This window comes from Erpetoichthys calabaricus, chromosome 2 (genome assembly GCF_900747795.2).
Source record: "Erpetoichthys calabaricus chromosome 2, fErpCal1.3, whole genome shotgun sequence".
Classification (NCBI taxonomy): domain Eukaryota; kingdom Metazoa; phylum Chordata; class Cladistia; order Polypteriformes; family Polypteridae; genus Erpetoichthys; species Erpetoichthys calabaricus.
Genome location: NC_041395.2, coordinates 20476564 through 20493821, shown reverse-complemented (window position 1 = coordinate 20493821; position 17258 = coordinate 20476564). Strand labels below are relative to the sequence as shown.

The following is a 17258-nucleotide window of genomic DNA, read 5'->3' as shown; positions in this document are numbered from 1 at the left end:
ATGCAGTCAAAATATAGAACCTTTTTATTGAACAAAGTTTGCAAACAATTTAAACTAAAATTTTGACAAAATATTTTCAACCATCCAAAGAGGCATTTAGACTTAGTAAAATAACCAGAGGTGCTTGTCAAATGTTGTATTGCACTGAACATGTCTTAGAATAGGAATAAATAGTAAATATTTTTTTGTAAACCAACTACACTTTGTTAATGTTAACAATCTCTGCCCACTGACACGTTAAAGTGACTTTTTAAACAACTTTACCATCATTAAACTGCATAATATTTAAATTAATAAATAATAACAATACAATAAATAATAGTGCAATTTCCAGTAATAATACTATTACGTCCAGGACTTTAAAGCCCAGGTGCATTACACAGTATTCACCAAATTAAAATAAAATAAAACAAGTGCAACTTGGTGATGACATCTTTACCAAATGAACCATCATTAAGGAATATTGCATTAATATGGACCTTGCTTCAAGCTAAGCTATATACATAAATAATAAAACTGCAACTTGCATTTATAATGCTGTTTGTGGTATAGCCCTACGGAAGCGTGTTAGTTTTTTTTTTTTTCTTCACCATGGCCCTATGTCGAGATTATAGTCGACATTTCCACTTTATTCTCGTAGTTTATTTTGTCATTAAAGTAGAATGTCGTAAACTAAACTTCATCCTAAAATCAATGTTTAACTCACTAGATTTTCTCAAACCCTGTCATAAGTTAATGTAGCACATTAAATGCTTTGTGTTAAGTGTTCCCTACTCATTACGCACTCCTTAAACTGACTTCCTCTTGCACTAGGAGGCAGTGATCGCTGCACAGAATACATTCACTTCATGATATTCCTGCTCTCTGAAAATGTAGAATGCTAAGATAATTTTTCATGATGAAATTCATTAAAACAGGTATTAAACATGCACGGTAGTGTGGCGGTGGTGCTGCTCCCTCACGGTAAGGGGTCCCCAGGTGTACATTCAGTGTAAAGAACTTTATGGCAGGTATGACAAGGCTCTAAAAAACTGGATGTATGAATGGATATCGCACAGGTTTAACTTAAATATTGTGTAAATGTTGGGTTCGTGATCTGGTGGTCGAAGACACGAACACAGAATTCAATGGATGTTCTTCTGAGTGGGCTTTTTTTTATTGCATGTGTGCGGTCTGTTTCTGACGTATTAAACCCCCAGTCCCTATCCTTCCTTTTTCTTTCTCCACATAACCAATCGCCACACGATAAACGTCCTTGTGAAATTAAAACTATTTATAAACTTAGACCACGGAGCGTTCAGAACTTTAAAAAAAATCTTCGTTATACATGTTTAATTGTGCCATCCATTGAGGGTTGCGCCCATCCCACAAGCATTGTGTGCGAGGCAGGAGCACATCACAGGATGAATACGAGCAACACATACACTAGCAGGGTCAATATAACGTAACAAAACCCCACATTCTACATGACTTTGAAAGGAAACTGAAGCACACCGAGTAAACCCACCAGAAAAACATGCAAATTCAAGGCAGGGAACACCCAGGACCCCCTTGCTGCGAGGCAGCGTGCCCCCACATGATTAATACATGCTTTAATGCATTTCATCATGAAAATTATATCAAGTATTTATCTTAGCATTCTAAATGTTCAGGGAGCAGGAATATCATGAAGTGAATGTATTCTGTGTGGTGATCGCTGCCTGCGCCTCCTCTTAGTGCAAGTGGAAGTCAGTTTAAGAAGCATGTAGCGATTAGCATGGCTCTGGGAACACTTAACACAAAGCATTTAATGTGCTACATAACATGACGGGGTTTGAAAAAATCTAGTAAAGTAAATATTCATTTTAAGATGAAGTTTAGTTTACGATGTTCTACTTTAATGACAAATTACGAGAATAAAGTCAACATGTTGACTTTAATCTCGATGTAAACAGTGAGAATAAAGTAAAAATGTCTAAAATAAAGTCAACATGTCGACTTTATTCTCGTCATAAGCGTTGAGATTAAAGTGGAAACGTCGAGAGTAAAGCCAACATGTCGTCACACTATTACACAGTACCCAAAAATAAAACAAGTACATCTTGCCTTGCAGTATTATCCAGTAGTATAGAAACAGTATTCACACATTTGAACATAATGGTCCACATCAGACCTTTTAAAACCAAAGTATCTCCAGACAACAGACAGCTCCTTTTTTCTGCAAAAGTTCTTCTGTGTTTTCATGTTCAACTTTATCGTCTGCTGCAGCTTCAGTTTCAGAATGTTCTCTGTCCATTTTCACTGTTCAATACCTGCACTAACGCATGTACTCCATTGCATGCATGTTTAGCAGTGCAGCAGTGAAAATGGTCCCCCCCTTAAACAGTTTCCCGCTGGCGCCACATTTCAAATGTTTAGGCTATTTAAACCGGTGTTGCGGTATAAGAAAAATCCATATCATAACAAGAATAAAAAACGGTTTTTGGTGTGAACCGGTATACCGCCCAGCAGTACCTTGTGACCTAAGCACTGGAGCCTTGTCATGTTATTAATGGCAGCGACATTCACTGTCTTCACCATATAATTTATAGTGATGCAATCTTGATGCTTCTCCTGTAAGACCCAGGTAGCCTGGGTGGGTTTCAGTCTTACAGCAATTTTATCCCTGGTGTGATCTTGAGGAAAATATGTTGTTTGTAAACATCTGTTTACATCTGCAAACAGGGCAGAAGTTCCCACTTCTAGAAGGATCTTGCACCAGATCAGACTCTTAAAAACTGTTTTTTTGCACAGCACCCCTGTAATAAGTCATTAGGTATGAGTGCCTCTGATTTGCCAACTCACTCACATGCTTAGTGAATATATCTGTTATTGGATATAGGTCTCACTATATAGATCAGTTTTTAACTATGAAAGCTTCATCTTTGACACAAGAGGAGTATTAAATGTAATGTGGTAATAACCATTTTTTTTTATTAGCACTTGATATTGCAGCAGGTGTAATCACAATTAATTTGTGGATAAATGTACAGCCCTGTGTGATTGTACTATCTTGCTCCAAGCACAAAAGTCCTTTAACGTGGAAACTGTTTTCAGCTTGTACCTTCAAAAAAATGCAGTTTTTACACTTACCACTATACTACATAATAAAGTCTAGGTCCCCTAAAAGTTTATTAGAAAAATCAGTTTTAACAAAATGGTACGTGACTAGATGAAATGGTGGAACTCAGAGTATAATGTATTCATATAAATATCTCTTTGTGTACAATAATGTTAATAAAACTTCAGCATTGGTGATCCATTCATTTTCATGGAGCAGTTTATCCATTACTGGGATTTGAGGAAAAACTGAACTTTTGGTAATTTTTTTTTTCTTTGTCCAGTATTCAGTGGACACACACATAACAAAGTTAGACTCACCAGTTATTCCAGTATAGGAGGTGATATGAGTGCCAGGAGGAGGAAATGGGAGTTTTTTGGAGTAGGTCGTCCAATTAGACACGTCAAATCAAAGTTGCTGGACAGCAGTTTTAACCATGGATCTGCCTTAATGTCCTCCTCAGATGTATCTAGTGGGTGTGCATACTTCCTGGGAACATGTTTTAGAATTGTTTGAATTTTGTTTGAATGTTCGAATTTTGTGATTGCTTTGGCAGGTATTTTTGCATTGATCAGTGAATAAAAAAAAAACTATTAAAATCACATGTTGTGACACAATATAAGGTGAAAATATGAAACTGAAGCAAATACATTGCATTAATGCTTTTATTTACTGTAATTATTTGTTGTGTTTTGCTATCTTGTCCATTTGTGTGGTGAGTAAATGATCTTTTTTAATTTTAGCGGTTGTAGTTGTTGACAGCAACGGCTCAGGTGGAGCCCAACACCATGTCTCAGAAGTAGTGACTGATGAAGGTGATATGGATGGGAGAGATGATGATGAAGAGGAATGGCAGCTCAAAGAGGACCTAATTGGAGCCTTTGAAGGGGCACTTGATGTAAAGGGAAGACATGTGGATTTGCAGGGAATTCGTGTCCTGAAGAACAGGGGACAAACTGGAAAGACTGGGCCCTGTTTTGGAAACTGTGAAGATGATGATGGGGCAGAATGGGTATGTAGCTTTTTATCAGAGCAAATTGGGGAGGTTTTGTTCTCTGTGACTGCCTTGACTTGGGAGCTGCTAGTGATAATTGGCCCATAAGATGTTTTTGTCATGACATTAAAAGGTTTTTGGACAACTCTAGAAGTAGGACTGTAGGAAAAGGGCTGACAAAAGTTTTGGGGATCAAGGGATTCACAACTTGTCAGGTGTGCCTATATCAGCTTTAACAATCTGGTTTTGGGGATTTTACTTATTTTCTTGTCAGTATAATGCAGCGTTCTAAATTGTAAATGGAATTGAAGACTAATCTTTGGCTGGCATTGTGAAAAACATTCCCCATCATTTCTAACAACATGCCAGTGTTGCTTCAAGTACTTGGACGTAACCTTTAGTATTACCTGAATTTGATGTTCCCAGCTCCTAATGCTGAACGCATCATTGTAGTTTGATACTGCCACAAACATTCTTTGTAGCCTGTTATAAGCGGGCAGTGGCAAAGACCCTGCACTTTAAACCTAATTGATTACCATTTGAGCTCCTGCCTCTGCATTCAAACTGTGACCCACAAAAATTGTAAACTGTTATAATGTATCCTGATAATATATGTTCATGTTTAATAGAGGTCATGTTATAGCGTTAAGTATTTTTTGGTTTACATTTATGTGTGTGTGTATATATGTGTGTGTATATGTATGAGTGTATATATATATATTATGTGTGTATATATATTATGTGTGTATATATGTATGTACGTGTGTGTATATATGTATGTATATGTACAGTGGTGTGAAAAACTATTTGCCCCCTTCCTGATTTCTTATTCTTTTGCATGTTTGTCACACAAAATGTTTCTGATCATCAAACACATTTAACCATTAGTCAAATATAACACAAGTAAACACAAAATGCAGTTTGTAAATGGTGGTTTTTATTATTTAGGGAGAAAAAAAAATCCAAACCTACATGGCCCTGTGTGAAAAAGTAATTGCCCCCTGAACCTAATAACTGGTTGGGCCACCCTTAGCAGCAATAACTGCAATCAAGCGTTTGCGATAACTTGCAATGAGTCTTTTGCAGCGCTCTGGAGGAATTTTGGCCCACTCATCTTTGCAAAATTGTTGTAATTCAGCTTTATTTGAGGGTTTTCTAGCATGAACCGCCTTTTTAAGGTCATGCCATAGCATCTCAATTGGATTCAGGTCAGGACTTTTTTTTCAGGATTTTTTGGTAGACAGTAGAATTCATGGTTCCATCTATCACAGCAAGCCTTCCAGGTCCTGAAGCAGCAAAACAACCCCAGACCATCACACTACCACCACCATATTTTACTGTTGGTATGATGTTCTTTTTCTGAAATGCTGTGTTCCTTTTATGCCAGATGTAACGAGACATTTGCCTTCCAAAAAGTTCAACTTTTGACTCATCAGTCCACAAGGTATTTTCCCAAAAGTCTTGGCAATCATTGAGATGTTTCTTAGCAAAATTGAGACGAGCCCTAATGTTCTTTTTGCTTAACAGTGGTTTGCGTCTTGGAAATCTGCCATGCAGGCCGTTTTTGCCCAGTCTCTTTCTTATGGTGGAGTCGTGAACACTGACCTTAATTGAGGCAAGTGAGGCCTGCAGTTCTTTAGACGTTGTCCTGGGGTCTTTTGTGACCTCTCGGATGAGTCGTCTCTGCGCTCTTGGGGTAATTTTGGTCGGCCGGCCACTCCTGGGAAGGTTCACCACTGTTCCATGTTTTTGCCATTTGTGGGTAATGGCTCTCACTGTGGTTCGCTGGAGTCCCAAAGCTTTAGAAATGGCTTTATAACCTTTACCAGACTGATAGATCTCAATTACTTCTGTTCTCATTTGTTCCTGAATTTCTTTGGATCTTGGCATGATGTCTAGCTTTTGAGGTGCTTTTGGTCTACTTCTCTGTGTCAGGCAGCTCCTGTTTAAGTGATTTCTTGATTGAAACAGGTGTGGCAGTAATCAGGCCTGGGGGTGGCTACGGAAATTGAACTCAGGTGTGATACACCACAGTTAGGTTATTTTTTAACAAGGGGGCAATTACTTTTTCACACAGGGCCATGTAGGTTTGGATTTTTTTTTCTCCCTAAATAATAAACACCATCATTTAAAAACTGCATTTTGTGTTTACTTGTGTTATATTTGACTAATGGTTAAATGTGTTTGATGATCAGAAACATTTTGTGTGACAAACATGCAAAAGAATAAGAAATCAGGAAGGGGGCAAATAGTTTTTCACACCACTGTATATATATGTATATATGTGTATGTAATAATAATAATGCATTTTATTTATAGGGCACTTTACATTATCAGTAAATCTCAAAGTGCTACATAAAATTTTAAACCAAGGCAAAGCAAGTTAAAAACAGAGATAAAACAACAATAATTATAGCATTCTTGTTAATAAGCTTTCCTAAGTAGAAAAGTCTTTAGCTGTTTTTTAAAACAGCCCACAATCTGCTGTGTTCTCAGGCTCTCTGGTAGGCCATTCCAGAGCTGTGGAGCAGCAGCTACAAAGGCTCTGTCTCCCATTGTATGAAGTTTGGTCACAGGGGTGTGAAGGCGGTAGGTATTTGTAAAACGTTAAAAGGTTTCTTGCAGTGGATTGTAGTATGAGGAGTTCCTTAAGATATTGTGGAGCATTTCCATAGATACACTGATGAGTTAACGTATTGTATTCGATATGGAGGTGGATAGGGAGCCAATGAAGTGACCGAAGGATTGGTGAAATGTGTTCATATTTCCGCACCCTCATCTGGATTCTTGTAGCACTATTTTGAATTTCTTGGAGCTTTTGAAGGCTCTTGTTGGGTATCCCGATGAGGAGTGCATTACAATAGTCCAGCCTGGAGGAGACAAAGGCATGAACCAGCTTTTCAGCATCACAGAGGGAGAGGTAGGGATGAAGTTTGGCTATGTTTCAGAGATGAAGGAATGCAATTTTACAAAGGTGATGAACATGTGTATCAAATGACAGATGGGAGTCTAACTTGACACCCAGATTTGTAACAGAAGGGGAGAGGGTAATGGTACGATCAGAAAAGGAAATACAGTTTACAGAGGAACGAAGTTGATGGGGGTTGCCAATTAAAAGAGCTTCAGTTTTTCAGCTTGAGGAAGTTCTTGGACATCCAGGCCTCAGTCTCAACCAAGCAAGAGGAAAGAGTTGATGGAGGTGTAAGTGAAGTCGAATCCAGTCTCACATAGAGCTGCGTATCATCGGCATAGCAATGGAATAAAACTCCATGCTTGCGGATGATGTGACCCAGGGGTAGCATATAGATATTAAAGAGGGTCGGCCCAAGGAATGATCCTTCTGGGTCCCCACAGGTGACAGTGTGGGTATGAGATTTAGCATCCCCCAAGGCCACATACTCAGCCCTATCTGTAAGATAGGACTTGAACCACTCCAAAGCAATGCCAGAAAGTCCAATTATTTAGTGAAGATGATGGAGAATATTATGATCTGCTGTATCAAATGCAGCTGTGAAATCCAGAAGGATAAGGAGTGATGGAGAGCCCTGGTCAGCAGCCATCAGGAGGTAATTGGTGACTCTAATCAGGGCTGTCTCTGTACTGTGAGAAGATCGGAAGCCAGATTGAAATTTTTCAAACAGATTGAATTTTTACAGATTGAATTTTTTGAGGTGACCATGAAGCTGAACCAAAACAACCTTTTCCAAAACCTTAGACAAAAATGGAAGGTTGGGGATCGGACGATAGTTTGCTATCACTAGTTTGCTATCACTACAGGATCCAAAGAGGATTTTTTTTAAATGAGGTCTAATTTTTACGGTTTTCAAGGCCAGCAGGACTATGCCGCTCTGGAGAAAGCGATTAATGATATCAGCAATAGGAGGGCTCACATCTGATACTTTAGCTTTTACCAGAGGGGTAGGAAAAGGGTCCAATGAACATGTTGAAGGCCTCATCCTCTGTATGATGCCCTCAACTTCTTTAACTGTGGTACAGAGGAACTGGGAAAGGCAGCCCATTGACTTTGATGTAGAAACATCCAGCAATGGAGGGCTGGAGGCAGACAATGAGGAGCGGATGGTGTCCACCTTAGAGGTGAAATATTCAATAAAATTATTGCATACAAGATATGTTTTTTAAGAAGATATGACTCCCGAATTTAATTCCGTGATAAAATATTGGTCTATACAGTTTTACTGCTAAAAATCACAGCATTTCATAGGTAAAGCCTTGTGCTGGACATATCAGATTTTCTTCTGTATATAGTTAAAGGACTCCTTTAGTGTTCTTTGTAGTAAGCATCCTTCAAAAACTGCTTTCATGCTATAAGATATTCAAAATACTGCTGCTAAAGTCAAGTCAAAAATCAAAGATTGCCAAATCATAGCTCAGTTAGCATCTAGTCTGATGTTCAAATTCAAAGTGAATTTTATTTGTCATATACAAATTCCAAAAGCAATTCATTATTTAGAGAAATGCTTATAAGTACTTATGACTGTGGTTGGTATGTTGATTCTTTTCCAACTGTTCCTTGGCCCCTAAAGAAATATGTTTATGGTTTTCAGGGTTTCTAAGGTCAAGGAATACCACAGTTATGTTAATCTTTTGCTTTGTTGTTTTTTTAACAATTTACATTTCCCTGTGGCACCATCATATTATTTACACTTATGGACGCTGGCATGTTGGAGACTGGTTGCTAGAAAGCAAAGCCCCATTGTGCCAAGCAGCAGGGCACTACTCAAACTGATTCAGTACCAGATATTCACCGCTCTTAACTGATAAAAGTTCAACTTCCTTCACTCTCTCTTTCTTTCACCCACACATGCATGCATGCTTCCGACAGCAGTTACAGCACAAGACGCATCTTTTTCCTGTTCTCTCTTCTTGTTTCTACCAACTCATCGATCAAACAGAGAAGACCAGTTTCCACATGCTTATTGGTATGTTGATTTTGTTTTTCTATTCTGTACTTCACTTGACAGTAATTTTCAATTTATTTCTTTCTGTTTTTATTGGTACTACAACAAATGCAGCAAATGAAAATATGAACATACTGGTTTAAGAGGGATCGATGATGGAAACGTATGCTTAGGCAACAGCAGTATTGTGCTTGTTTGTAAAACATTTAGTGGTAATGGATGATGTACATTTAAGCAGCTTAGTAATTTACCATTTTAATATGATCTTTTGAAAATGCGCAATCTGGTCTTAAATCAATTGGTATATCTTTTGAAAAGATTACATTTCAGGTCAAGCGAGTAAAAAAGCCAAAGACGGATGTTCCTGACCTGCAACAGGAGCGAATTGAGGAGGATGTTTATTCAGAAGACAGCTCTGCTTTACATTCAGCACTCGAGATTAGTGGACCAAAAATACCTTTTACAGGACCTCCAGGTCACCGTCTTTCTATATATCTGTGTTCTAGTAAAACTTCTACAGTTTTGTTTTCTATTAAATTGTGATCTAAGTTTTCACTGTTGTCTTGTTTTCAGGAAAAATTAGGGACTACCTAAGTTTAGGGTGGCCAAGCCCTGATGAGTGTCAGCGCATACGCAGGGTGGAACTGACCACAGTAGCTAGCACCTGGCTGGCTGTATCAGCGAAAAACATTGAGTGAGTATCTCTGTCTCCGTCTCCGCTGGCTTGAACATGTTCATCGGCAGGCTTTGTCATTGAAGAGCTAAAGCCTTGGACTACTTTTAACTACACAGTTGCTCTTTAAATTTATAACCATAAAACCTTGATGTATACACTAGCATTCATAAGTTTGGAATCTCTCAGAACTGTTTGTGTTTTTGATAGAAATTGATGTTTTTTTTTTATCAAGATAACAACAACGCTGAATTAAAAATGACTTATGTTACTAATGGCTCCTACTACTTGAAATGACAAATTTTTAATTTGTTTTGGCTGCAATACCCCATTCCTTCAGTGTCCCAATCCTAAGCTAATCCTTAATTAGCCATGTTTAAATGCTTATTGGTTATTAGGCAAACTTTGGTAATTGCATTAGCACCACTGAAAACTGTTATCTTGTTCAATGAATCAAGTACATTTTCTTTCCCTAGGTTGCAAGGGTACTGATATTCTTAAAGTTCAGTATATACACTGTAATAAGGACGCTGTATAGCACCTGACACGGCACAGACTTACACAGAGGCACGTGTAAAAACACAAAGACTTTATTTTTTTTCTTCAGCTGGAGGGCACATCTTCTCCGTGAACCCCCCAGCCACAACACAGTCCCAACAACTAAGCACAACACAAATCACAATCCTTCTTCTGGCACCACCACTCCTCCCAGGCAACCTCATCCTCTTCCTCCCGGTTCTGGCCCTGAGTGGTGGCTGCCGGTCCTTTTTATAGCCCACCCGGAAGTGCTGCAGGTGCTTGATCACCTGTTCCTAATTGCACTTTCAGGCGGGGCTGTAGAGTTTTCCAGGTTGGCTCCGGGATCCATGCAGCACCCCCTGGCGGCCGCCCCAGATCCCCACAGAGTTGTGGAAAACTCCATCTCCCTGTGGGAAACTGAGGCACCATCGTCAGCCAGGGAGGCTGCCACCAAACGTTCCAGGGGAGGTACTGAGGAGCTCATGGCTGCTCCCCGGGAACATAAGTAGAAGGGGCGTCCCGGCCGGGCATGGGACCTGGTCGCCCGCCACAACGCATACATAAATGCAAAAGCTGAATTTGTGTAAAAAAAAAAATTAATAAATTATGTTAATATTGTAAATCACATTATAACATTACTGCAGAGGTTGGTTTCTGCCTTGTGTCTGTTCCTGCCTTGGGTAGACTCTAACCCCCTACAACCCTGAATTGTTTTAAGAGGTTTGTTATTTCTTTCTACACTTGTACATAGTGGTGAAAATTAAGCAGCTTTATAAATGATGTATTTCTTTAAAAAAACAAAGCAGGTTTAATTTAATAGATAACTAAATCAAAATGTCAAACACTTCTGGGTTCATTATGCTGAATCAGAAAGTGAGGTACATTTCACATTTGTGTTTTTCAACTATGGCCTAGAAACCTCACTACGTGCACATCTCATTTCCTAGTTTAGACACCCTAAGCCAGCTCTGATGAAGAGAATTAAAAAAATGATTCCTGTCCATATACTGTAATAAAAACCTTTTTATGACCTTTGGAGTATACTCAAATAGCAACAGTGAGCATGACGTGTTTTGTAAAATTTTAAAATAAGAACTTTCACACCAGTCATGTTTGTTCAGGTTTGTTTTATTTGCTTCCAGGAAAAAAAGTTAATGTATCCTTTGATTAGTAAGGATTAGTTAAGATGTGATAGGTTCAAGATTCAAGTTACAAAATTCTTTAGGTTAAATTATCAGCAAAAATATTAACCTTTTATAAGAAATATTTATTTTAATTTTAATGGACTAGATGGTTCAGAAGAATGGCTTCAAAAATACAGTCAGTATTTTCATGAGCTCTTAAAGTGTTCATGCAGTTATTCTGCATGCATCTACCTATCATTTTGTGATTAAATAAAGTTGTCTATAGTGAAAAAACAAATCACAGCAGGCTTTCCCTGTCAGGATAAGATATGGCGTTGACCCATGTGGATGTGTTTCAGTGTTCTTTTGGGGTAGTCTGCGTTTAATGTCTCCATTAATAACTGGTTTACTGTACACTCTTGTTGGATTTAGACACAGTATTACTAGAAAGCAACACGCTCAATTTATAAGTAAGAGAAGAGGATGGTGCATAGTGCGCATTGATGAGAATTCCTAAATGATGCATCCATTTAATTCTTTAAGAGGTCTGTCCCAGAGATGCGTTGCAGTTTGTGTGCATTGGGATTAGGAGAATTTGCTATAATGTACTTGATGTCTCTTCTGAGAACTAACTAACAGTCAGAAACCAGTCAAGACTTGTTGGTTTATAATGATACATTATTCTTAGCCGTGACCTGATTACACTAACATGACATATTGCCGTATGTGATTGATGTGTTGGGGAGTGTGGAGGTTCAAACCTAAACTACAATGGAGTTTTGTCTCAAATGTGAACATTTCAACAAAAATTTCACTTAGTTACTTCCATTTATTTAATCATCGTAACTTTGTTCTCAGCCAGTACTTAGGCAAAAGTCTTAAAATTGTGAAAGTATGTTAAATACTTTACCGTAGACTTTGTTTTCGGTTTTCACTTCACTTCAAGGTAAGGAACACCCTGACAGGAGCGGTTGTGAAATAAAAAAAACAAAACAAAAAAAGTAATAAATACTGAACCCGGCATTGGTAACTCAGACCTTTTTTACCAGGCTATTCTTATGCCAATGTGCTGGGCTGATTAGATTTTGAGCACTTTGTAGTTGCCATATTAAAGGAATATTACGCCCAAAAGTTAATGTTTTCTATATTTTAAAGTTACCTTTGTAGTTTTTAGTGATGACTGAGAAAGAATTTTTAATCTTTTGGATGATGAGCATAAGAATGTTCCTGATATAACATGAGCCAATTGTGGCAAATTCTAGGCAACATCAAACAATATAAAAAAAGTCCCTGAAAAAATCTTGCATTTCTCTTGTTGCATAATCCTCATGTAATGTCTTCCAGTTGTATTCTCACAACACAAATATTTTTGGCTAAACTATAAAAACTTCCAGAAAATGAGAATAGTTCACAAATAGGAAGCCCCTTCATATGAGAACACGCTGTTGAACTGAAGAACCCACCCTGATTCATTGTTTAAGAGTCCAGTTATTCTGGTATTCACAGTGTGGAAAAAGTATCACCATTCATTAAAAAAAATTAATGGCTTCATAGATCTGAAAAGAGTTTGACATTAATGGTAAGATGCTGTCTATGTCTTGTTCACTTTGCTTGTTTTATGTATAAAATTGTGTTTATTAATTTAAAAATGTTCTCATAATATCTTGTTGTTTCTTCCCTCATTTTACTAGTATCACTGAACACATAGACTTTGGTACTCCACTTCAGGAACCAGCAGTGGAGCCAGTCTGTAACAGCAACCTGCCTGCCACAATGCACACTTTGGATCACTTGTATGGTGTTGCTAACCGTGGAGGAATTCACTACACTGGAGAAAGCCAGCTTCGAGAGGTGGGAAATGTTTGCACTAAAATAGCTCAGTGAATGAAGTGTCTTTTCAGTTTAGCTTCTAATTTGACTTTGCAGAAAGTGTAAATGTAATAAGCAGCCTGTTATTTATCTGCCTGTGCAGGTGCTATTTGTCCTACTTTCTATGTTAATATACTTTATTGTTCCATTTTATTGTTGTGTTTTTATCTCGTGTGGTTGTTAGATTTTTTTTTCAAAAAACTCATGTTGAATTTGTTTTGTTTGTGTTGTTTTTTGGGTATACCTTCTCAATGAATGTTAGTATATATACCAGGTGTTAGCTGATGGTCAATGAAATTGTCTATTGCAGATAAGCTGGGCACATTTTGCAAGTATTTTGAAAATGTTTGGAACCTATCGACAAAGTTCCAAATTGCAGCCGTTGCTATATATATATATATATATATATATATATGAGGTGAGATACAAAAATAACTGGATTGGTAAAAAAAATTCTATATTTATTGATGAATTACAGCATTCTAAACATTGTCACCTTCTATATACTCCCCCTCACGATCTGTACACCGCTCCATACATATCTTCCATTGATGGAAACAGAGCTGGAAGTCTTCTTGCTTGAGGCTGTTCAACAGGCTTACCGTTTTTGTCTTCACCACTTTGTGCCAATCAAAAACTTGTGTGCGAGACAAACTGTTATCACCGTACACTGTTTTTCTCATATCATAAGTTTCTGTGGCCGTTTTGTTCAATTTTGCGAGAAATTTCATATTGATTGACGGTTCGAATTTTTTTTTTTTTTTTTTTTTTTTCCCCCACCTGAAATTATAGCGCCAACTCGTGTAGCAATTGTTGTGCAAATACTGACTGGCCTATTCACAGGATATACCTAGCCGGTCAGCGGTTTGAGAGGGTGTGTAGGAAGGGATATACTTCTATGATTCACGTTCGGCCAATCCCCAGATGGTTTTCCAGTAAAGCCCCAAGCCCATTCTGGTTATTTTGGTGTCTCACCTCGTGTGTGTATATATATATATATGGAAGAGAAGGTCTGTGATACGGTTTGCATATTTGTAGCTGGAGATCCACAAAGGGAGAAAATGAATCGCGTATCATAAAGTAGTTTTTATTCCTGAGCTTTCAGCCCCTGCCAGAGGCCTTCATCAGAGGATAATGCTTAGACTTACAAGAATCAAAGGCAGTATATAGCAAATGTTACATGGGGTGGGGGGTTTTATATATATATATATATATATATATATATATATATATATATATATATATATATATATATATAATAAATATAAAGTTGGATTTCTTTTGAGGCTTTGTTTGGTGTGCCTGTTTAAAGGTTTCTCTGAAGCCACTCATTTGCATGATTGAATGTCTTGTCATATGGTGTATGACGCACCTTCAGGCTAATTGAATGTCTTGTCATATGGTGTATGACGCACCTTCAGGCTAATGCAACTTGTTAGCGACGTTACAGTATTTTTCATTCACCAACTGTTTTCCTGCCACTCTTCTTTGTGGTGTTACATTTTACATACCAGACAAGAAAAGCAGTCGGGTGGTGGTACTTGCAGTGTGTCCATTACAAGTTGTGCTTCATAAGGAACACCCTTCAATATTATATACTAATATACATGTGCTCGGACCTCCAAGGGGCAGCCCTCTGCCCCATTATGTAAAAGTAATACCAAATTGGGTGGAGCAATTAAAAAAATTAAAAAAGGTTACTGCCAGTAATTTTGGTTCCACTTCAAGCTCAGCTTTCAGGCAAATAGGAATGTAATTGTACAGTGTACACCAGAAAATAACTTGAAATAAACTAATTACACAGTCTATCAAAACACAGTGGCTTACATGTTTTTTTTTTTTTTTTTTTAAAAGCCAGTGCCACTGGTCAGCTGCATACCCATCATACATTGCAAGCTCGCAATACAAATCAACACTCCATATTAAACTCTTTTTGCAGCATGTCGTTAGCACACATAATAAGGAAAGACAAAATATGCTTTATAACCAAGCCATAATGAAACAGAACAAAGCATGATTTTTTTTTCTAAAACATTTGCCAAGTCAATTTTTTTTTTCTGAAGAAATAGTAGAAAGAGAACAACTAAGGACAGTGTTTGAGTGAGTAAAAGTCATTAGTAACTTCATGTTTCAGGTTGGTGGACATGTATTCAAATCTATTTTATGAGGTGGATCTAATTTTTTTAGTTTCGTGTCAATATGGCATTTTGATTTAGATCAATTTTACCTGAACTTTGAACAAATCACCTTTTAGTCATTGTGATAACATTACTGAATACCGCGAAGTATGCTGATTAGCAGCAGAGTCTGTAAGACAACAAAACTAATTCCTTCTTCCAAGTTAAAATGCCCACACACCATTCCCCCACCAGCCCTTGTAGAAGCTTTACATGGTACATACAGTATATAGAGCAGCTAATTATTTGCAATCCACAAGCATCTCTCCAACCACAAACCCCCAAACAAAATGTGTCAAATGCATTTTCAGAGTAAGGACAAAATATATTAATTGCTCTTTTTTCTAATTATATTATATCTGATTTCTTCTGGGTTTAATAGTCCAGTTTTTACTAGAAACAAATACGTAGTCGTTTGTCATGTTATTGGTAATGTGTTAGAGACATTGAATATCTTATACAGTTAGTCCTTGACACAATAGTTACATTTCTTAAGACTTTACATATCATGACAGCTAAATTTATTGGACGTGAATATACTAAAGGAAGATATCTCTATATATACATTACCCTGCACATAGTTGTGGTATATTTTCATTTTTTTGTTAGGTATGCTTCCTGACTTGTAAATTCACTTAACACTAGAATTCCTGAAGCCTACGAAAAAAGTTGTAATCCCGGGCCACCTTAAATTCCTTCGCACCTCTCCATTAGCGTCTTTTTATTTTGCAAATAGGTTGATCAGCACAAGCTTTTATTTTTGAGGGAAATGATTCACAATTTAAAAACCAAAAACACATAATTAAATATACTAAATATGTCTACTATGAAGCAGCTTTTCAGAAAATAACCTCTATCACATTTTGGAGGTTAGTTTATGATAAAAAAAGCAAAGTTGAAAATAATTACTTTTTATCAGAATTTACTTTTTCCTGTAAACAACAGCCACAGTAAAGGGAGCCAATTGGAAGCACTGTCACAAATAATATGTAAGTAAAATACATCTTCAGCTATTTCTCACAACATTGTATTTCATCCAAAATGGTTTGAAAATATATGTGCTAGAAATATGAAAAAACTGAGTCTTTATAATTTCTTTAGGTATCAAAACAGTTGCTGCTTCATTTTCAAACCTAGCTATCATTAACCACATGCATAATAGTGAATGTATGTATATGAATTAAATAAATTTGGAAGCTCAGCTTCTTTAAAAATTTTAAAATTAAAAGTCTCACAAAAAGATACAGTATATATATATATATATATATATATATATATATATATATATATATATATATATATATGTATATATATAAAATTATTTATTTTCTTTATTCCAGTTCCACTTTGGCTGTAGTGACAAGTGAAGTACATTGCATTTGTTTATTTTTTATTTGTAATTACAGCTTCTCTAGCAATGCAAATTTCAAGGCAAATAAACATATAGCATGATTGTGTAAAAATAACTTTCAAAACACCAAACTTATCCTTTAAAGGGAACCGATACCTTCATAGTACTCCTGCTAGGAGGCAGTGTGGCCTGATGGCCCAGATATTTTTGTTGGGAATCCCACACCTTAAAATTCCTCTCAGGAAAGCGTAGAATTATTCATCTCAAAATTATCTATCGACCACATGTGTCTTGTTTAAAATTGTCCAAAATGTTTCCAGGGCAAGATCCAACCTGCGAGCGCTGCAATCGATCTCCAGCCTCACTGGGTCACATGTTCTGGGCCTGCATCAAATTAACATCATTCTGGAACAAAATCTTTAAATGCCTTTCAGACAGCCTTGGTGTCACAATCTCTCCTAATCCACTAACAGCTGTGTGTATATATATGTATGTATATATGTGTATATGTATGTGTATATGTATATATATACAGTGGTGTGAAAAACTATTT

The 17258-nt window shown here is 37.1% G+C and overlaps 1 protein-coding gene across 1 annotated transcript in view; it reads left to right on the top strand.

Annotated features, from left to right (window-relative positions):
• Nucleotides 1–17258, top strand: part of ttc17 (tetratricopeptide repeat domain 17) — a 102611-nt gene that overhangs the window by 65985 nt on the left and 19368 nt on the right. Inside the window, exons 18-21 of the mRNA XM_028793498.2 lie at nucleotides 3823–4091; nucleotides 9311–9467; nucleotides 9566–9686; nucleotides 13000–13159. Of these exons, the coding sequence (XP_028649331.2) occupies nucleotides 3823–4091; nucleotides 9311–9467; nucleotides 9566–9686; nucleotides 13000–13159 (707 nt within the window). The remainder of the gene's footprint in view (nucleotides 1–3822; nucleotides 4092–9310; nucleotides 9468–9565; nucleotides 9687–12999; nucleotides 13160–17258) is intronic.